At 41.6% G+C, this 22,794-nt stretch overlaps 1 protein-coding gene across 1 annotated transcript; it reads left to right on the plus strand.

Annotated features, from left to right (window-relative positions):
- Window positions 1-284: 284 nt before the first annotated feature.
- Window positions 285-15,129, plus strand: MTF1 (metal regulatory transcription factor 1). Its single transcript, XM_009822233.2, has 10 exons — window positions 285-698; window positions 7,477-7,715; window positions 8,141-8,272; window positions 8,809-8,882; window positions 9,425-9,558; window positions 10,367-10,444; window positions 11,497-11,599; window positions 12,188-12,744; window positions 13,619-13,685; window positions 14,738-15,129. The coding sequence occupies exons 1-10, from the start codon at window positions 285-287 to the stop codon at window positions 15,124-15,126; spliced, it is 2,187 nt and encodes a 728-aa protein (XP_009820535.2). The 3' UTR covers window positions 15,127-15,129.
- Window positions 15,130-22,794: the final 7,665 nt, after the last annotated feature.

A 22,794-nucleotide genomic window follows, 5' to 3' on the forward strand; every position in this document is an offset into this window, starting at 1 on the left:
CCGGGCGGGGGTAGCGCCGCGGTCAGGGAGGGGACGCCTCTCGCGGGGCGGGGGCCACGGCGCACGGCCCAGCACCTCCACTAGCACCCGCCCTGAGGCTGGGCGGGCGGCCGGGGCCGCGGGGCACCTGCCCGGCCGCGCGGCGCTTTGCCTGCGAGCGGAGCAGGGGCCTGGGCCGGCCCGGCCGGGGCAGAGCTGCCTGACTCCCCCCGCCGCCCGTCCTTGTGTTGCAGATGAGTCGTTACGGTCTAAGATCACGATATCGCACTGAGGGGCGGTGAGCCATGGGGGAGAACAGTCCTGAAGGTAACGTTATCTACTATGAAGTGGAGGAAGACGATTTAACCCAAGATGACAATATGATGAGGTTTGCTGATAAAAACGGGCTGGTTTCTTCATCATCTGGGACGGTCTATGACAGGACAACTGTTCTAATAGAGCAGGACCACAGTGTATTGGAAGATGATGAGGATGAAGGACAGTGTGGTGATCACTTGCCTTTTTTACCGGAGGGTCATGAAGAAGGATTTCATTTAATAGCAGATCATGAAGGAATGTCCCAGGGTTACGTGCAACATATTATTTCTCCAGATCAGATTCACCTAACAATAAATCCTGGTTCAACTCCTATGCCAAGAAATATCGAAGGAGCAACACTCACTTTGCAGTCTGAATGCCCAGAAACCAAGCTTAAAGAAGTAAGTAGCTAAACGTGATTCTGAATTTTATGCTTATTGTAAGTCCTTTTCACCTGGTGACCTTAAATGCTTTGAAAATGTGTTTTTCTACAGCTGTTTGCTGGGAGGCAGACAGGAGTTTCCTTTGTTCTTAAAGGTTACTGTATAGTGGAGTGAATTACACTCAATTAAATCTGCGGTTGTTTTAGTGAGCGAAATGCTTTGTGCTGATAGGCATAACTGTTTCCCACGGTCACTTAATGGGTCGGCAGCAAAGCTGCGAGTGTCATCAGTTTTCACTCTTAATATCCTGCTGCTTTCTCGTGAAGCAGCCAGGAAGCACTTTTTGACATGCGGTAACACACTAGATAGGAGGAGAATATGGTACTGAAAATGCGTTTATATTAGTAGCATTTGTGATTTTAGTGTTTTTTTATTTTTCTTTTGGTTGGACAATTATTTCCTGAATTCAAAGATAATTAAAAAGAACACGAACTCTGTTATTCTGTGGTTAACCACATTCTTGAGAAAAGCACATCCAAGTTACAGGTTAAATTCCAGACTGTTGGCAGTAGCTAGTATGAAACTGAAGATGCCAAACTTAAAATTACTTGTAGCTTTATTCTGTCACTCACAGGGAAACTGTGAGAAAAAAATAAGGGAAACTTTAGACTACCTTCTGCTGTATTTTGAAAGCTTAAATCAGCTGACATATTTAAAATAGTGATTACTTTTATTTCTGTTTCCCTAATGAATTCTACCAGCATGCAAAGTGGTGAGGGCCTGTACAGACTGACTTGGGATTCTTGCTTTTTAGGCGCAAAAGCAATGCAAAGTTGATTGAAATACCAACACAGTGACAACTTTTTGGCCCATTCTGAGTTAAATAAGGGGTGATCTATACAAATGTCTGTGCTATTGTCAGTGGTAGTAGTATGAACTACTTGAGTAATGGATATTCGGTGTAAGAGAGAATTGCAGAAATGAGGCCTTGCTGAAAAAGGAAGCTGGGTTTGAATGCTCTGAATAATTTAGATTAGTGGAGAACCTTCATATTCGCTCATTTGGCAGTGAGGAAATGGGTCTATAGGAGGCCAGCTCTGCAATTAGTTATGAAACTTCTGGACTGAGGGTTGTTCTAAGGAACATTTAAGTTTAAGGAACTCCTTTTGCTCAGTTATTATTCACATTAGCAGCTGCTGTATCCTACCTTCTTAGCTGCTAAAATATTTAATTTTTGTATGTCAGTCATATCAGTACTTTCTGTTTGTAGGATAATCAGCTTGCAATCTGCAGTGTCCACGAACAGTGTGTACTAGCTAAACAGGTGTTGATGATTGCACGTGCAATTAAACTGATTTTATTTCTTTACCTCTCCTTTTTAACAAAGGCTTGTAAGACCTGGAATTTCCTAATGAAATCCTTTATCTGAATTTATTTGCCATCTCTTGAATTAATTTTCTGGCGCGGCAGGGGGAGTTACAGTATAATTTGAGTGCGATGGAAATAAGCCCTAAGCATGTGTGACATTCTTCCATCTTGTAAAAACTCTTTTTGTCCTGCTGTTTCAAATGCTTGATAAGTTGTCTGGAGATGGGGAGGGGAAAGCTCTAAAACCCCTGAACATTTGGCTCATCTCTAAAAGTCAGCAGTCCAATTCTTTGGTACTTCCAAAACATCTGTAGCAGTTCTAACACTTGAACTGTTTTATGGTCTTAAATTTTCAGGTCAGTCATTTATGAAGCAAAAGATGGTTTTACACTTCATTAATTATCTTTAACTTCTTGTTGTTATATTATACTTCTCTCACTATAATTCTGTCTGTAAGAATAAGTGTGATTACAGTCTTCTATTTCAAATTCATTAACTTTTTTGTTCAATGATGACATAGAAAAAGTAGCAATTTAAGGGGAATCTCGAGTTGAAGGTAAACTGAGCAGTTTAAGTAGACTTTGGCACAGTGTGTCAGGCTCAGCTTTTGCCAGTCTTGTTGATTATTGGACAATTAGTTCCTACTTCTAAAGTAAATGCTTAATTAAGATTCTTTTTAGCTTCCCTCTGGTGTATCTCCTCGGGAGAGATAGCTCACTGTCCTTTGCAAAAACCATATGTGATGCAGCCACGGCCTTTATCTTCAAAGCAACTTGTTTCTGTACGCTTCGTATCCCAGCCATCTGTGGTTTTTCCTGTTGCTGCCATGTTTCTTTTTTGTTGCTGTTTGCATATGGAAATGGTCTTGACTACTAGCTGCTGTAATTGCGAGTCTTTCATGGTCAATATATAATTTTATGTGTATAATCAGTGCTTATTTGATGTGCTAATGTTCCTAATGTGAAAAGAGAATTAAATGCTTTGCTGCTTTACAGAAAGTTTTATTTTGCTTAGAACATGGTGGGAGTATTGCTTCTGTCTGCAATATCCTTCTCGGAATAATTTGTGAAATAAACATTTGGCCTTTGAGAAAAGGGGGTGCGCTGCAAGGCCTTTGCCATAGTTCAGGCCATTAAGTGGAAAGTGTTACTGCCATCTTCCTTTAAATATGTGCATTGGCAGCTAGGAACCAAATCCTTAATCTATAATTAATATTATTTTCTTTTTTTGACTTCTAGACCTAACTGTAAACACCTAAAAGCTTAACAGACTCCTCACTTAATTTTTAGGTAGTTCATGCCTATGTCAAATCCCTTGTGTATTATGGGGAGTGCTGTGGAGAGTGTCCTGTAATGCAGTATGTAAAATGTTAATTTCCAGCTGCCTTAAAACTCTAACAGGGATCACCTACTTCAGTACTGATACATAAATTGTACTGAATCTGATGATCCCTGGTGAAGATAATGTACCCCTTCTCATCTAATAAAATGTACTTTCTGACCTTGTGTCTGTGTTTTATCGGTCTACGCTCTTGTGTTTTGGCTTGCTCAACACAACCAAACTTCTTAATTATGTTGTAACTGTATTGTAATGCTTGGATATTTATTGATAACTTTTACCTGATTTGAACTGTAAATTAAGGACAAGTTGCTTTACAGTGGAATTACTGTTTCCTTCTTTGTATGGCGCTTCTAATAATGCAAAGTGACTAGATAAAAATGTGAAGACCTCCAAAATCTCTTCCTCTTCAAGTTACTGTTGGTCCTATCATCTAGATAATTTGTTCAGCTTAAACACTTGATGATTTTCATCTTTCCTCATTACTGTCTTGTACAAAATCAAGGAAGAATCAGATGCAAACATTAACAGCTGGTTTTGGTGTAGTGCACCACTTCCATTACTTTAGCATCATGTATTTCTTGACTAGCAAATCTATAGTAAGTTAAATACTTTATAGTAAACCTTGGAGCACAGGAGGAGAAGGATTTAGCAAGAATTTGCTCTGTATTGTGAATTTCATGGTAGGCTGTCAAGTCATGAGTCCAAACATGACATTTTCCTACATGTTCTCATGTGAATTCATCGTGTTTCCTGTGCTTAGGGAAACCTAGGTAACTAGTGTGTATAGAAATAAAGAGAAAACAGTGTATCTTAAATAAAATGTAGTATCAGAAGAAATTGAATTAATATCTCTCAACTAGCTTTATTTTTTTTAGATTATTTAAAGCTGTTACAGTGAAGTGTAGAGGAGGTCCTTTACCCCAACCCTGTTATAAAAACAAAACGCCATGAACAAATTCAGTCTCCCTTGTTAGATGGGAATGTAGTGAGGATTGGAAGAAGTGGCCCTTCAACAGGGCAAGATATTTTGAAAAAGGAGAAGTTTTTGGGTTTTGGCAGTAAGGCTCCTGAACTGTCGTTTTTAATAAGGCTCTTAAGTATGGGTAACTTTCTCTCAATCTTACTGGGACAAAATGATTTTTTTATACTTGTTCTTTCACCACCCTCTGTAATTTCTTTCTGCTATCCTTTCCTCCCCTACTGTATTTTGCAATAGCTAAATATTTTTCATGGTAGTTACAATTCCATGGGATAACATTGATTGTCATCTGTCATGTGAAATTGGAAAAGCAAGGAGAACTAGTTCCTGGATGTGTAATTGTCTGTTCAAGTCTGCACTTGAGAGTAAAGTTTCTCCCTGGACAAATCGAGTAGTAACATAAGTGTTGATAATAAATAGCTTGGACAACTCATCTCCATTTAGCAATATGCTGTTAACATCAACTATATCTAAGAGGCAGGAACTGAATTCAGTACTAGCCAAGACGAAAACCACTGCTAGTTATTTGATAGTTGTCTTACATCTTTCTAGCTTTATAGTTATGATATTTCTATGCTCTGTGTAAGGATCTCTTGTATGCCTAACCTGCTTTAATAGTCTCCAAATACTAAGGTTTTATCAAAGGAAGGTGAAAGTAAATGCCAGCCTATTGTGTTATCAACAAGAGACTACAGACTGAGATTACTCAGCTCCTATATACTCAGATTTTATAAAGCTTTCTTAAAGGGGTCCTACTGGCAACTTTGTCCCCTGCAAAATAGGTTGGAAGTAACTGAGAGACTATTTATTTCTTTCCTTAAGGAGGACCATCTAGAACCCAAATTATACCTGGTATGGGTTTGTGCCAGGGCACTATATGACTGCAGTGCTTCCTGGGAAGCTGTTGGGACGATGCATTTAGTTAACTGCAATCCCTGCCCTTTCTGCAGAGCCAGTTTCCCAGGCTACCCTTACTCTAGAGGTGATCTTCTGGACAGGCAGAGCCTGGGTTTGAGTAACCTGATTGTTACAGCCCTGAAACGTGTGCCTTAGTGCTTTAGCCCCCGTTCTGTAGTTACTGTTATGAAGTCCTTAAACGTGTATCTAGAGAGAGGGGAGTGAAAGCGTGCAACGAAATATCCTTTGGATGCCTCGGTTCTCAGGTACTTGATGTAGGATCTAGTCGGCATGCTCTTAAGAGGAAATGCTGAGCGCAGGTGGCTCAAATTGGCACCATTAAGAGCTGTTACTTTGACTATTTGAGAAACAAAACTTGAAGGTGTGTACCTTCCTTTGGACCTTACAGCACTGATATGGTCTCCAACAGTACCAGCAACTGTTAGCATAATAAATAATGTGTTCTAGGTCCCCTCAACTGTCCTTATTCTTGTGCCATTGTAGTACATGAATGGGAGACAACTTTTAGACAAAACACAAATGTGTTTCAGAGTGCCATTTACAGATCTCGTAGTGATTTTACTGAGGGCCCATTGTTTCTTTCATTTATATGATATTGCATAAAGCATTAATCAAATTAGTTATTTTATAGAAGGATTAAAAAATATTAATATCTTAATTAGGCACACCAAGAACGATGCGTTTTTGGTGTTTCTCCTACTTAACATATCTACCTAAATTTCTGTTATTCTGAGGGGAGCATGACTTCAAATAAAGTGATTTTATTCTTACCTGACAATAGGTTGAGGGATCCCATGTTATTCTGTTTTCAGCTTCCAAGCCGTGGTAGTAAAAAACCGCGATTATCAAATGCTCTTTTCTGATGGGTGTATATAAAGGAAAAATAAATTGTTGAGTCATGGGATGGGTAGAAACCCATAAAAGTTACACATTGGTTATGTATAGGTTCATCTGGTTCTCCTGGTATCAACCCCCAGTTCAGTATCTGGTTTTTTGAAGACAGTCTGCAGCCTTTTCTAAGCAACAATACTAGGTACTGGGAGACAGGTGCTTTGTGCCTTGGAAAAGAGGAAAATTGCTGGCTTATGTCCTGCTATATTATCTTCCTGATTGATTGTTAGAATACTAAATCTGCAAGTTCCTGCTCCTCTGTTGTGAGTTTGCATTGCCTTTCTAAACATTTCCAAATCAATGGAAATACTTTTGGAATACTCTTCTGCTTCTTGCCTGTCAACCATCAAGTCCTCTCTTGGGCTCTATAATCACTTTTACATGTTAAGGTTTCTCAACTGCGACAGTCAAATGAAAGCCGTTGGTCTGATAATTAATGTTGAAGATAAATTTATTCAAGCATATCAGATGGCATATTTCTTCTACTTCACAAGAGAGAATGAGATTTAATTAAGCGTTATGACTTGCACACTGGAAGCTTCTATGTGGTCTTTTCCTGCCTGTTGCAGAAGCTAGGAAGGCTACCAAATCTAGTTCAACATGAATTTGTTTCCTGGTGATCTAGGTAGCTGACTGAGAAATCTGTAACGCTTGCCTTTTGATGTAAAGGACCTTGTTTGATTCATTACACTTCAGGCATATTGAAGTAAACACAGAAGAGAAGAACAAAGCACAATGAAGGCTGCTTTTCTGAGATAAAATGAAGTAAATAATAGACTGACGGTTAGACCATAGGAGATGCTGAAAACTGTAGTTCTCATTCAAGGTGTTAATGGGAATTCAGCACACAGGGCAGTGCTTTTCAGGGTCGGGTTGTGAAAGTACATTTTGCGATGTTTTCCTCCTCCATAAATAAGTAGCTCTGCTAGAAGCACCTGAGTGAAATGTAGGTGCTACATATGGGAATAGCGGGTAGGTTTGCTAGTCTCTTAGTGTCCTTTCCTACTATTTTATCAGATTTTTAGCTAGAAACATTTTCAATTATGTTTTTCCTTTTTTCCCCTCTTCTGTTAGATTACTCTTCTGTAAGGTCAGCCTGCTTTCCAATGTGTGCCACTCCTTCCTCACATAGTGCAGCAGAAATATTAAGTTATCTGATCATTAAATGGCAATAATTTTTTTTTTTGCCTTTGAGGTCAAAATTTAATCCATTGTCTTTGATGTTTAACTGCAGTTCTACCCTGTCTGGAGTCCAGAAATGCTTAAAAATTATTAAGTATGCAGCATTTTGTCTCTTAGGTTAAGAGATACCAGTGCACCTTTGAGGGCTGTCCGCGCACTTATAGCACTGCCGGAAATCTGCGCACTCACCAGAAGACACACCGTGGGGAATACACTTTTGTCTGCAATCAAGAAGGCTGTGGCAAGGCCTTTCTTACCTCCTACAGCCTCAAAATCCATGTTCGAGTGCACACTAAGGAAAAGCCGTTTGAATGTGATGTACAGGGCTGTGAGAAGGCGTTCAATACACTGTACAGGTAGGAAGTCTCTGCCTATTTCTCTTGCAGATGTGGCTGTTGCTGTTTTGTAAGTTGCATCTACTTTTTGTTTGTGTCTGAATACAATTGTTAAGCTTCTTCCAGGTACAGGTATGAATATAAACCCCCCAAAATGTGGTGGAAGTGCTATATCAAGAGTAGGATGACAGAACCTATGATGATATACTTAGCTTATTTATATTACAGTAGTATTGAAAATGGTGCACAGACACAAGGAATTCTCAGATTTGCTTGAGGACTTCGGAAGTGATATCAATTACTTTCATAAGCTAGTTACCTTCAGTTCAGAATATGTTAAGCCTTTGATCCTGTCCTGCACATTTGAATGAATGGCTTGCTTGCCTCAGGTAGGGGCCGCCTCATACTGCAAGTCATAAGAGGGATTTTTTTGGCATGCTTTTTAGGTTGAAAGCACATCAGAGGCTTCACACAGGGAAAACATTTAACTGTGAATCAGAAGGCTGCAGTAAATACTTCACAACGCACAGTGACCTGAGGAAGCATATTCGAACACACACGGGAGAAAAGCCATTTCGGTAAGTTGCCGGATGGCAATTTTTACTTCTGTGGGACTTCTGTAATGGGCCACCTGTGCCAAAAGGCAGCTATTGCTGTCCTGAATTAAAAGCTATTCTCATGAGAAAAAAGTGAAGGTGTCTAGCATTTGAGCATGTTTGTTCTAGAGCTCCCTCAGTTGCCTGTAAAAGTGGGTGAAATGACTGTCTTCAAAGGCAAGAATAATCAAGCTATTTTTTAAACATAAATGTGTGCCACAATGAGCATGTTTTTAAAACATGTTGCTGCTTCTCTGCTGTGATGCAATGTTTATTCCATGAAGGAGCCCCTCGACTCCCAAATGCTGACTTCATGCTTGAATTTTAAAGTCATATTCAGAGCCCTGCAATAGTCTGTGTAGCATGCATAGCAGCTGTTGGGAGATACCTGATTACTAACACAGATTAGCATTAGGCCTGCTTTTCGGAGTCCTGGGACTATTGCAAAGCATGATGTAAGGTTGTTACTAACACATCAAAGAAGCCTGATGCTAACTCTTCCGTGATGCCTCATTCAGGTGTGAGCATGATGGCTGTGGAAAGGCTTTTGCTGCAAGCCACCACCTTAAAACACATGTTAGGACACACACTGGTAAGTCCCAAGGGTTTGTTTTTTCTTTAATTGAGCTTATTCAGTTTATTCTAACTCTCAGAATCGTAATATGTATTTATACTTACATGTAATATGTGTGTGACATCAAGCTGAGTGGTGCAGTTGATACACTTGAGGGAAGGGATGCCATCCAAGGGGACCTTGACAGGCTGGAGGAGTGCGCCCATGTGAACCTCATGAAGTTCAACAAGGCCAAGTGCAAACTCCTGCACCTGGGTCAGGGCAATCCCCAATATTCCATTTGTGCACATCCGTTTATGCTTGACAGGTCTTGAATTTCATAAGCATGTTTCACAAATGTATCAGTAATGATGCATAAAAATTAAATGTTGTGTTCTTGTGTCAGTTCACGTGGTAAAATGGAACCTTTTATCTGCACGACTCACAAGAATGCTGAATGCATGAAGTGGCATTAAATAATCATGTTTGTATAAAATATTATTACTTTCCTAGGTGCTTTGAAAGTACGTGTCTGGTATAACGTTTGTAAGTTTGTTATATGTGTTTTGTGCTGACCATAGGGGAGAAACCCTTCTTCTGTCCCAGTAATGGCTGTGAGAAGACTTTTAGTACACAGTATAGTCTCAAGAGTCACATGAAAGGTCATGAGAAAGGACATTCCTATCATGTACTTCCCAATAACAATGTATCTGAGGTTAGTAGCACTTCTTCCTAATGCTTCTGTGTTAGATAGAGATAAAACCATACTTGGGGGAAGAAATTATTTGGTTTGTTACTTGTTCTAAAGGTATAACATTGAAGGCTGGGATTTTCAAAGGGAATTGTAACTACTTGGTGCCCCATCTCCCATGAAGAAACCTACGAGTGCCTCTTTTTTGAACTGAGAATTCAATTTCAATTCTGAAATTGCTGGCATTCAAGGTGGTGGTGTAGGGTTTATTCTCATATGCTGTGTTTACAGTGTGCTGATAATAAACAGTGGGATCAGTATTTCTGAAACTTCTAGCATGGTATTTTTTTGCCAAGTTTTATTTAGAAAAGCTCATCTAAATTTGTCTATTCATTTTAATCACATTAAAATTAACGTTTGGGCTACTGCTGCTTTGACAAGTATGCCACGTACTGAGACACGTTTATAGGCAATATATATATATTATCATGCTTTCCCTGTAGATTCTAATGTTTTAATACTATGTAATAAGCATGTAAAATAAATACTAACTGTTATGGTTTAATTTTTTTATTTTCTATAGACTGATTTGTTCCTGTGCTAATTTAAAATTCTAGGTTATTTAATTTTTTGGAAGTAATGTGAAAGAGATGTTAAGAATCATTGATGGGATATCCTTTGCTTGGTAGTATTGCTCCTTTGATTTTAGAACTGAGACTCAGTAAAAGAAATTCTGCATAGACAGAATTGTATGGACTCTAAAAAGTAATTTAAAACATTTCTGACACTATTTTTTCAATATATAACTCAATTTCTTTTTTCTCCTTTACAGGATACAAGCCACTCACTTTGCCTGAGTGACTTAAGCCTCATATCAACAGATTCAGAATTGCGCGAGAACTCTAATCCGGTGAGTTACTGTCCTGGAATTGCCTCACCCGTCATTTGAGTTTTGTTTTTTTCTGGCAATGTGCTTGTCCTGTCAACTAGAACACAGCAGATTAGATATGTATGGCTGGTGGCTTCTGTTTCACTTGTTCAGGCCTCTGGCATGCTCTACTTTAGGCTTTTATTTCACTAGTGGAAGAGATGTAGTCTGTCACAGAATAAGTGACTTTGGATAGAATTGTTTTAGATGTACTGAATACTGTTTCTTTGTGTGTCTTGTGGCAGTTTGCAGGAGGCTCTCTCTTGACAAAAAAGTATGTTTCTTACATGCCCTATTGAGCCTGTAAATATGACACGTTATTGCTGTTCTTTTTGGAATGTTGCAACAAATAATAAGTATTTCTGTCTAAAAGCAGAATAAGTGAGTGAAAGAGAGGGATTTTCCTCCAAAATATGCAGTGCTTAATTCAACCTGTTTTTAAAGGCTCTGCATCTGATTTTTACCGTAATAATGTTCTTGCTTACTGATAACTGTTGACTGAGCTTAAATTTTACATGGAGGAAAATTATATACTGATGAGACTCATTCTTTTGTGCTTTGATGCGGAAGCAGTACACAGCTTTTTAATATATTCTGTTCCTAGAGCAGTGTGAGTGACAGTAGTGCATAGTCCAGGATGTAATCTAAGCGGAGCTATTTTCTTTCTGCTCCAGAAAAGGTTACACAAACAGCCAAGAACAAATTAATGCCTGTTTCTGTTTCTAACAGAGTATTGCAAGAAATAAGGGTTAAACAAAGTGGGGATGCAGAAGAATATATTTTACTTTTGAAGGACTTACTTTATTTTTGTGAGGATTTGCTCATTATGTTGGTAAATTTGATTGCAGGTAATAAAAACTAAGTGTCATTTTACACTAGGTAAGTGAAATATGTTGCCTTTCCTGAAGGTGGCTGGTTAATTGGAGAGGTATTTCTGACACTCATATGCTGCTTGACTGGGATTTGTGCAAAGTTTATGAACACCTGAGATGTAACATTATCTGATGTCTTCCTCTTTATTTTCTATTTGCCAGACACATGGACAAGACCTTAGCACAATCTCACCAGCAAGCATCTTTGAGTCTATGTTTCAGAGCCCAGATCATACTGCAAATCAGGACGACTCTCAGCAGACAGGTACAAATCGTATTTGCACTATTTTAAGGGAGAGCTTTTTGACAGTTTTCCCTCTCTGCGTGCACGTACTTAATTCAGCATTTCAGACTGAAGATTACTGCCCCACATAACTCTAAGTAGCAAACAGAACTTTAACGTCAGTGTTGAAATTCTTTTGTGTTGAAATGCATTCTATTCACAGACAGTGTAATGCTCAGGCAGTGACAGGGGAACTGACCGAGTATTTACGGCATGTTGTTGTACAATGCTGACATTGATACTTTTGGGTTTTCCATATAAGTGTTGTTTTCAAGCTTCCTCTCTTGACATAGCTGCACAAACTCGCTGATAAAAAGGCTTCTTAGAGCTAATGAGGCTGAATCAGCTTGTGCGTAGTATTCAGTGTTACCAGCTTCCTGAATTTGGACCTACTTTTAGATTTCACTGTCTAGTGTTACATGTTTTTGAGCACTAGTCTAAAGATGTGAAAGTGGTAATGCTTTACTTAAAAAATCCGTCAGCTAGCTGGTAAGTTCCTTGAAAAAGTTGTTTATTCAGATCTTATGAGAACTGATGTATTTATATTTTTTCTTTGTTTTTTTCTGGCAGCTGCCTTGATTGAAGGTTTTAACGGCGATGCAGACTCAGTTACTGCTGTTCCGCCTTCTGCAGGAGACTCAGCATCGTTGTCTCTTCCACTTGTACTGCAGCTTGGCATCTCTGAGCCTTCGCATTCAGCACTACAAGCCTCAGCAGCACCTGCTGCTCCCGCCTCCGTAGGAGCCAGCTCACAGCAAGCTGCATTTGGAAATCCTGCAACTGTTTTACAATCCCCAGAAGTGCCTGTTCCTCACAGCACACAGTTTGCAGCCAGTCACCAAGACTTCCTGCAGCACACTCAGACACCACCACAGCCCATTGTACAAGGACTTTCAGTGGTTGCTGGGGCATCTGCCCCAACAGCATCAAGTGCCACTGAGCCCCTGCCAGCTGTAGTTCAGACTGTGCCTGTTGGTGCGAACTCTGTTCTGACTAGTAATCCAACTATAACAATTACTCCTTCTCAGAGCACCGCTATTCTGCAGTCCAGCATTGTCATGGGAGAGCAAAACTTGCAATGGATCTTAAATGGTGCCACTGGTTCTCCGCAAAGCCAAGAACAAATGGTTAGTATATCCAGCATCGCTTTGAAACAGTTTGAACCATGTCTCTTCCTCCTAGAGTCCTTGCTTTTGGAAAGAAACTGTGATTGTAAGATACAAACCAGGATGCAGTATTGTGTAATGCTTATCATGTTAATATGTATAAACATGTCACCAATGCAGCCCCTAACATAGATAGAGAAATCCAGGGTGCAGAAAAATCTTGCTTTCTTCTTTTCCCCAGTGACAGACTTCTCACAGCAGGGATCAGCTTGGTTTACCCAGGACAGTGCACCACATGGCCTGAGAATATATGTGGGTTTTAATCTATTACTTTTGACAAGTAGATGCACAAAAAACTCTGTAAAGTTTGTGTTCAGACATTTTGTAATCTGTCACTTCCTAATTTAGCCTGATAATGAAAAGTTTTCTGGGAAAACAGAATGTTTCTGGTTCTCCACTAAATCTGGATAGCTGAGACTTCAAGTATTTTAACTTTAAGAATACTGTTGCCACCTTCAGGCTTTCTCAGTTGCAAATGATCAAGAGTGAATGGCAGAGGGTACAAGCAGCATGACCAAGCACAGCAGTTTTTTAAGAATTCAGTCATTCAGCTGTCAAAAACCACAAGCTGTGTTAACAAGCATGTAGTGCGGAGGGTGATTGCTCCCCATCTTTAGGACTACTGAAATAATAATCAGAGTTTTGGGTTAGCCAGAACATAGCCCAGAACCAAGCTAAATGTTATAATTTTTTATTAGTTTTCCTGTGTGTTCTCTTTGGAATAAGCGTATAGCTGTTTCTTCGGATTGCATCTGTTTAGAATTTGAACAATAGAAATTTGATTGGAATCAACTCACACTTTTTTCTTGTTTTCTTTCTTTTTTTTTCTTTAAAGCCACAAGTTCCAAAAGTAGTAGAAAAGGTTTTTTTTACCACTGCGTTACCAGTAGCTGGCAACACAGGTAAGCTTGACACTGAACTTGCTTTTCTCTCTTTCTCTGTTTGTAGTACTGTTAGCTTGACCAGCATTTGTGGTGATTTTATTGCTTGCAGAAATGTTGAAGAAAATACTTTCATTTTTTTACCCTCCTGAGATTTTAAGTGCAGTCTGCTGTAGACTCATAGGTTTGTGCCGAGATCTGTCCTGTAGTAGTTTCTCTAACAACTTGTAAGATAATCAGGTTCACAAATTAGATCCAGTATTCATAAAAATGGTATTTTCATGGAACTTATATAGAAGAAAAAAAGACAGAAATGCAAGGACATAATTTGTTTTTTGTTCTTTTAAATGAGGACATGAAACAGGTAGTAAACTAATAAATCTAATCAGTTGTTTAGCAATTGTTTTTGGTAAGCACTATCTGTGAGATTCATCAAAATGATACACAACTGTAGAAGTTCTGTTCCATAACATGCTTCCTACACACTGTTGTTATATTGCAAAGATGAATAAATTGGAGTCAGGAGATATCAGGTAAGTTTAAAACTTAAAATTTTAAAAAAGTAAGCCAGGCAAGTAGAGCAGCATAGGAAGAGTGAGGAAGAAGCATGAGAAGCAAGATGGGAGAGGAAAGCAGACCAGAGAAAATGAACGGGAAAATACCTGTGTTGGTGTCAAGGAGTAGAATTGCTGGTGTAATGTTGTACCATCATCTTCAAAGATTGGTGCATCGGGACTGGGGCATTTGAATGCCACTCTTTATTGGATTTTATGCTGTAAAAGTTACAATGGTTGTCAGAGAAAAGATATACTGCGCTGTGTGTTTAAAAAAAAATAAAATTTCAGTCAGACTTCTAATGCCTGAGTTCAGCCTGAACAGGTTGCTCATCAACAGAGAGTACCTGCCACTTTTTTCTTATTTATCATCTGCTAGAGTTATCCATTGTGTTTGAGCAAAGTAACACACAATCTCTGCTGCAAGGTGCATACAGTCTAATTTAACAAAGATGATTTGTCTCTCCCTGCTGTGAAATTATGTAGTTCCGTTGTGTTTTGTCTCTGTTTCACCTTCAGGAAACCCTGTTCAGCAGATTGGTCTCAGTGTTCCTGTCATTATTATAAAGCAGGAGGAGGCCTGCCAGTGTCAGTGTGCCTGCCGAGACTCTGCCAAGGACAAAGCCACCATTAAGAAGGAATGTTCCTCGTCTGATTCAAAAGCTTTGGAGCAGCCAGCTCCCCAGCTGCAGCCCCAGACCTTTCCTTCTTCTTCCCCTTCTCCTTCATGTGGGCAGAGCAGTCAGATAGTTAACCCTTCAGACTCACAGACTGAAACATTAAGTGCCATGGATGTATCGGACTTCCTGTCCCTCCAAAGCCCTGAAACCCCATCTAATATAATTCCAATTGAAGCACTACTGCAGGGTGAGGAAGAAATTGGTTTGAATAGCAGCTTCTCTAAGTGAAGATGTTCCAGATTTTCCTTTGCACCTGGAGGGTAAAACCCTTCTCCTTTAGAAGCAGAAACTGAAGGATTGATTCTTTTTCTTTCCTCTTTGGAAGTCTTGTGGCTTATTTCTGCTTCACAGATGTCATCTTAGTCACGTCCCAGGTACATCCATCTTCGAGAATCTATCTAAAAAAAGAAAAGGAAAAAAAAAAAAAGAAAAAGCTAAGTTATATATGAACTGTTTTGGCTGCACTGTCTGTCACTTTTGCTTGTCATATGTGAACACAGAAGTTAAGGTTACTCGTGTGCAAAAAGATTTTAAAAAGAAAAAGGGGGGTTAGTTTGTCTCCAGTTGCACATCACTTATGTTTGGGATTAAGGTACTGGCAGTGAGTGGGTCTTTGTTACGACTCCTTAGGTCTATAATTTTCTTCTGTCTCTTATGTCTGATACTAACCATGCACTATAAGGGGAGCCCAGGAAAGGAATTTACTGTAGTAGAAAATGGCATTATTATAGAAGATGATTTATCTGCAATTTTATTGGAATGCGATCGTCACATCACTGAGTTGGGAGCTGATACCTGGGTTTGCTTTGTACTAAAGCTGTTACTAAAGCATACAGAAATTTTGGGGCGTTTATTTCAGTAGAGCACAAGCGCCTTGTGCTCCTGATGACCTGTTCATTTAATTTCGTTAGACTTCAAGTGTGGTGGCAGACACACTGTTCCACAACATGGAAACACAATCAGAGCCCCTGCTTATTCAGGCTCAAGAGTCTGCTTTCTTTGCCTCTCTTTGAAGGATGCAGTGAGTCCCAGATGTAGTCAGATTGGTGCCTGCTGCTCTTTTGATTTATTTGGCTCTGTTCAGAAACAAGTCATCCTCTTAACCCCCGCGACTGTTTAATCAGGAGCATGGTGCCTTTGCTGGTTACTCTCATCTTTTGTCAAGAACAACTCTAGGAAAATTTTCAGAATGATTCAACATAAATTCAGTTTTAATTCAGTGAGTCTATCCTTTAGCTGTCCATAAATGCTTCCTTTTTTTCTGTTAAGCTATATAATCTCTGCCTCCAACCTACTGCAATGCCAGCTTTTTGTGCACGGGGCTATTTCTTGACTAAAAGATGTTACACAACATAGTAGTTTTTCATATCAAACTGAAAGTCTATATTCTAACCTACTCAGGGTAAATAAAACACAACCCCCCCCTTCCACCAAAAAGCCTGTAATGTTGCAATAAATGCAGTCTCATTCTAAATGGTTTATTTATGCTGCATTATTTTAAAAGATGTAATTTTATAGTGTTTTATCCATCTTTCTGGCTTTGGCTGTCAGTCTTTTCGTGTCAAAGGAAAGAATATTAAATAGTCTTTATTCAGTTTACAGTGTTGTCATTAGTGAGATACAAAGATAATGACTGTAAGCCAATTAATGTGGTGTGTCTCTGCGCACTAAATTTAGGAATGCAAACTCCTAGTGGATAGAGATCTTCCACTCTGTATTTGATCAAAGCTGCTCTCTATACCTGCTGTGGGGAGAATCGTATGAGTGCAGCCAGACCTCCCCAGGATGCCAGATGATTAGCAGGTTTTTTAACCCTCTCGTGACGTGCTCTGTGTAGCCTTACCAACACTGCTGTCACAGTCTTAGCTGAGACAGTGGCTTAAGTGATCTCGCGTGCTATTCCCTTGCGAATGAGCTGCCACAGCACAGATGGAAGTGGGCTGAAGGGAACTGGTTTTTCACCTCTCTGACAACTTGCTTCCAGTTGTTAAGTGCAGAAGGGTAAAACTGTGTCCAGTTAGGGCGAACGTGAGGGAGGAGAGGCTGTGCAAAGAATGCTTAGTACCTGTGAAGTAGAGTGTCACTCTATTAGGGCAGAGTGCTCTGTTTTGGTAATTGCAGTGATGAGCTTGGGGGCACCAGCTGAACTGGAAACATGCTAATTGTGTTTCCTCTCTATGCTGTTGGGGTGTGTTGCAGTGCTGTGTCGTCCTATAGCAGAAGGGATGTGTGTCCTGCAGCAATAAAGTTTGCATCCACAAAATGCGGATTAACGAAGCATTTTATGTTTTGTTCTTGTAATGGTAATCCCTAGAGGGCAGCGTGATGGTGGCCCCCTTTGTTTTTCTCCTACAGCTTCATTTTGTGATGCAGTTTGGTTGCAGGCAGCAAGAACTGCTTTGAACACAAAAGAAATAGTCTCAGGCCTGTGTGGCTGGGACTGTCCTCGCAGGGATGAGTCTCCTGCCAGCTCTCTTGTGTAGAGCTTCACTTTGGAGGAGTGCAAGTGGCGCCTGGAGCTGCATGGGGGGGGTCCCCCTGGGGCACAGGCCACTGTGAAGGGCCTCGCGCCTTTCCTGTGGCGTAGTGGGGTGGTGGTGTGTGAGGGTGAGTGGCTGTATGCATGTGTGCATGTGAGAGAGTCTGCATATGCAGGAGCATATGGATTCCCTTGGAGCTGCGAGGTTTTCTCTGATGGGGACAAGGATACCAGATGTGGCCTGAAATGTGACAGCTGGGGGATTTAGCAACCTCTTCTGAGCCTCTCCGTCCTTCAGGAAAGCATTTTTCCATGCTACTTTTGCTTCTTGTGACTTAGTCCACCTAAAACACGCTTCTGGTTGGACCAGATAGCACCTTCAGAAACTCCTTTGTGACAGAAATGAGTGGAAGAATCTACCAAAGGCTTTGAAATCGGAAGCTAATTTGGAAGTGTGGTGGTTGGCAGCAGTGAGGTGCTGCATCCTTTCTGAGTGGGTGTCAGAGGTTAACCTCTCTGCTGTTTTCTCTTCACAGCTACTGTTTTCTATTGGTGTGTTCTAGGAAAAGCAATGTGTTCCAAGTTTATGCTGACTTTTAGGTGCATTGGGTTTGCTGTTACCCTCTTTTATGAGCATCAGGCAGGCTGCGATTTAGGTGAAACTAATTAGAGCTTGTAATGAGGCAAGAGCAGCATGATTCTGTGAGCGCACAGGCCACTGTACCATGGGCTGTGCATCCCACCCAATTGCGTTGTACAGATGTGTGCTTTTGTTGTTTAATGTTGGTCTGCTTTCCAGTGTGTTCCATGCTGCGTTTACCTGATACGTTTCACAGTGGACATTCGCATCATCCCCAGTGCTGTGTGATCAAACATTGTACTGCCAGGGTGGTCATAACACGCTTGATTGGGAGGAGATCTGTGAGCAGCTGGCAAGAGAGGGCAGTTGCAGCAAAGCCGTGAGATTCCTTGATGCCAGAGAATTTTCTATCCTTCTCACCTTGTTGTCCCAGCATTTAGCATGTTCACAATAACACTTTTAATAAAGGGGAGAGTTTCTACTGTTGTAGATCTGGAAAGACGTTGGATTCCCAGAAAGGGGCATGTTCTGCTAATACGCTGGAGCCTCTGAGAACAGTGTGCCCTCCCTCTGCAAAATCTGCATTTCATGAACCCCTTTAATTATCAGTCAGAGAGCAAAACTGCACTGCTCTGGGTCGTTCTGTGTTAAAGGTTTTGCTGTTCTGTGGCTTGTGGGGATTTACTTGGTTACTTACAGTTTCTAGATGGGTGCAGAAGCTTAAACATGTAGAAGGGGTCTCATTACCAACATTGGTAGCTCTAGTCACCAAGCAGTGACCCAAGCAAGCAGACTTGGCGTGCGGTTGAAGGCTATAGAAGCTGCTTTTCATGCTTGTAGATGGTAGAGGGATGGAAAATCAGCACTGTTTAAATGCTGGTACTGAATTATATAGAACAAAGTACGAATTGGGCACTTCTGTAATGCTGACTGTGTCCAGAAAGACTAGTTCGCAGAACCTCATACTGGTATCTAAAATGCACTTTAGGTTATTTTATCTTTAACCCAATTGCTGCAATTTCTTTTGTATATACTTTCACAAAGTTTATTTTTGCTCTGAGTAAAATTTAACAGGGGTGTGCAAAGATGAGCACTTAACTTGGTGCAATACTTGTAGCTAAAGATCATTGTCCCATGTGGTCAGTCTGTCTGTGTCTGTCTAACTGAATATATATAGTAACTAGCTCAGTGACATACTGCCCTTCCCTGTCTATACCCAAGAGAAATTATGCATCATTAGCAAACATCCAATCTATGCAAATATTCCACTGAGAGCACTGTGCTTTAGCAGGCCTTTTCTCTCACGCTTTCTGGTGGGCTGCTTGTCACTTCAGTTGGGCACAACTGTGTTCCTTGGTGTATATCCTTTCTCCTTGTCCTCCGCTCTGTTCTGCCACACAAGTACGAACAGAAGTGACAAGCTGTTCTGAAACAGGCATGTTGCACCTTTAAAATTTGTCTTCACGATCGTTTTTGATGTCATGTTATCTGCCTTACTTCATGGAGGATGGCGCTTCTGCAGTCATCCAAGATACTGTTTTTGCAACTGCAGCAACGTTGTTAAACTGTTTACAGTACTCTTCCTGCACCAATTATAAATAAGGCTCGGAGAAGGAACTAACAACTGGCCTGTTGGTTGTGGAACTGCTGGGGGAGAGGAGTTAAGGTGTAATTGACCTTGGAGCTGATTGGAGATGAAAAGCTGCTCCTGATTTGGGGGGGCAGCACAGCTGGCAACTGAAACGAGAGGCAGCCAGGTCTGTGATGTAGAGCAGATGGGATCTTGGCGTCACGTTCGTTCTTCTGCCGCTGGGTGGCTGTGAGACCTTGGGCAAGTCACTTAACCTCTCCGTGCCTTGGTTTCCTCCCTGTGAAATGAGGACAATGAAACTAGTCTTTGTAAAATGCTTTGAGATCTGTGGGTGAAAAGTCCTTGGCATTAGTGATCTGAGCTAGCTGGGCAGAACTGTTAGAGTCAGTTTGGACTGTAAGGCAAAAAAAAAAAAAGCATGTCTTTAATAAACCCTACAAATTTCTGATTGCATAGTTTTTAATTGGTACACTATTTTTTCCGTAACATATTTTGGAAACAATGTCAAGTTTTTATAAATGTTACCTGTAGTTGATACTCATGGACAGGGCTGAACTTTTAACTTTTTTGCGTCTTGTCTTGATATATATCATATGTTCTAGAAGTTGGATTCTGTGTCTGCACTGAGAAATGCAAATTAAACTGGATATTTATGTAGTAGTGTACATAGTCTAAGTGTGTGTGTTCTTGGAACTAGTTTAAAAATCCCACACCATGCTTTTGGTGGTGTGCAAGCTGGCCAAAATTTGGTTCATTATGCAGTGTACACTTTCTCAAATAAATGCAGTTTCTACTTTTTCTTACAAGAAATTTTTTTCATATGATCTTTTTCAGCAAAATCAAGGGTATGTTTTTGCAGTACCGTAGTTACAGTAGCTGGTATTTCTTGCTGTGTAGCTTTGTGTCCTTCCACTTGCTTACTGAACCAGAGCTATCTGTCTGACCCTTGTTTGGAGAGAGAGTTGTAGTTGTAGTTGCAGTTCTATTTCACACAGACCAGCATCAGCGCAGCGGGCAGGGATGCGCAGACCTCGAGCCTGGTGCAGTTACCGAAGCAGTCTTCAACATCGGCAGCTGCATAACTGTCAAACCAGGAAGTCTAGGAGAACCGTAGGTTGTCTACTTACTGCTTTTGTCTTGTTGGACATGTATGGGGAGCTGGGCAATGGTCTTGGAGATGACAAAATAAAAGAACCCCAGTTTTTCAAGAATGTGTGTATGGTATTAAAGGAATTTATTTAACTATGAAACATGGGAACAAATGTGCTTACATTGAGCAATGTGAAGATGTTAGTTACAGGTACAGTACTTCCAAAGGAAGAGCATCTCCAAAACCCAAAAAAGAGTAAATATGAATTTGTATTTTTTGAAGAATGTAAAATGTGAAATAATGGTGTTTGCTTAATTGCTCATTTTGTATGAAGTTAATATTGTACTTTGAAATATCTGCAAAGAAGTGGAAATTAACTTTTTTGGAATTGAAAGCAATATTAATACTAATGGAATCCTAATTAAATGCTTATTTAAACATTGTGTTATAATAGTCTTTCCTAAGAGTATTATAAATAATGTGGGAGATGAGTGTGAGCATCCTTCCCCTGCCCCTCAGAACAGAGCAGGACATGCAGGCATTTCTAAATCCTGACAGACAACAGCATTTGCCTTAGCAGACTCCTCCTTCCCCCCCCAACAATGACCTTCATAAACTTCATACCCTCAAGTTCACGTGGGTACAGATAAGAGTTAGAGCGAGTGTTGTGAATCTACAAATTATTCTTGATTTTTTGAAATGGGAAATGCCTGCGTAGTCCCTTTCATGCAAACACCAACTGTGTTAGGTGCAGGTACCATGATGTCGAGCACCAGCAAGGCACCATCAGCCAGCTGAGACTGCAGGGGAAGTGGGAAAGGCAAAATTTCCAGTGGTGAAGATAGTAGTTTTAGTACCTGAAGCCTTCAATGTGGGGATGCCAAGTACTTATCAATAAAGAGAATGGGAACTTTGGGGAAAAGTAGTGGCAATAAGGAAAATAGACTGAATCTCTACTCTGAATAAATCAAGCTTTCAGCATAGCAAAACATTTCCATGTGGCAAAAACCCACCCCAACAGCTGAAGGGCATCTCCCAACCCCACACCTCCAGGCTCAGACGGCTGTAGTTTGTTCATGCCTCTCTGATCATGTATCTGTGACTGCAGGATTGTAGTTATCATTAGGGATTGAGTTGCTAGCCACAAAACAATGCACAGCTTTCATGCATCGCCAGCCCTTCTAAAATCAAGTTGGTCATTAACTAGTACTGATCCTGTTAACAGTCAAGGAAAGAGTCAACATTTGAGACAAACGGGTGCAATCTGTTTAAAGGCTGTACCTCCTTCAGTAAGAAGCAGCTAACCTCTACGTGGGCAGAGGAGATAGACTAAGCCAAATTTTGCTTTATTTAAAGGGCAAATTTAGTAAGATAAGGTATCAGTGCAACAAGAGAAAGCAAAGTCCAAGGCCACAACTGAGAGAACCGGCTGTATTCGCTGACTCATCAGTCTTTGGGTTTCCCCGGCACTAACTAGCAAGGCTTTTCCGGAGCCCGCAACTCGACGAAAACCTTTGGTCCCTTCGGGCTCTGCGCTGGCGCTGCCGGCTCCGCCCGCGGGCTCCGCGACGACCAACTCCCGCAGCCGGTCCCGGCAGGCCCGCCGCGGTCGCTCGCCCCGGCTCCTCGGGGCTTCGCGTCCCCCCCGCCGCCAGGCACGGAGCTCCCCCCGGCCGGGCCCGGCGCCTGGCGAGTCGGAGAACAGGGCAGGGCGGGCGGGCGCGGGGCGGGGGCCGGGCGGCGCTGCGCGGGGCGCGGGGCTGAGCCCGCCGCGCCCCGCCGGCCCTCCCCCGAGCGCGGGCCGGAGCTTACGCCGGGCGGGTGGCGGTCAGCACCCAGGGCGGCCTGGAGGGCGGCCATCTCCGCCGTCAGCTCCTCGCAGGCGGCGATGCGGGCCCGCAGGCGCCGCTGCCGGGCCTCCAGCAGGCTCCGCAGCCTCCGCAGGTCGTCGGCCACCTGCGGCAGAGACAGCGGTCACGGGTGGCGCCGCGGACCGCCCCCCCGCCCCGGCCCGCCGACACCCACCATGGGCCGCCCGCGGGGCTCCGCCGCCGCCGCCTCCATCCCGCCCCGCGTCGCCATGGGAACGGCCCGGCTGCCACGCCCCCGGACGTGCGTCACCGCGCCACCCTCTGCGGGCCGGAAGCGGCTCTTGC

This window comes from Gavia stellata, chromosome 29 (genome assembly GCF_030936135.1).
Source record: "Gavia stellata isolate bGavSte3 chromosome 29, bGavSte3.hap2, whole genome shotgun sequence".
In the NCBI taxonomy this organism is placed as follows: domain Eukaryota; kingdom Metazoa; phylum Chordata; class Aves; order Gaviiformes; family Gaviidae; genus Gavia; species Gavia stellata.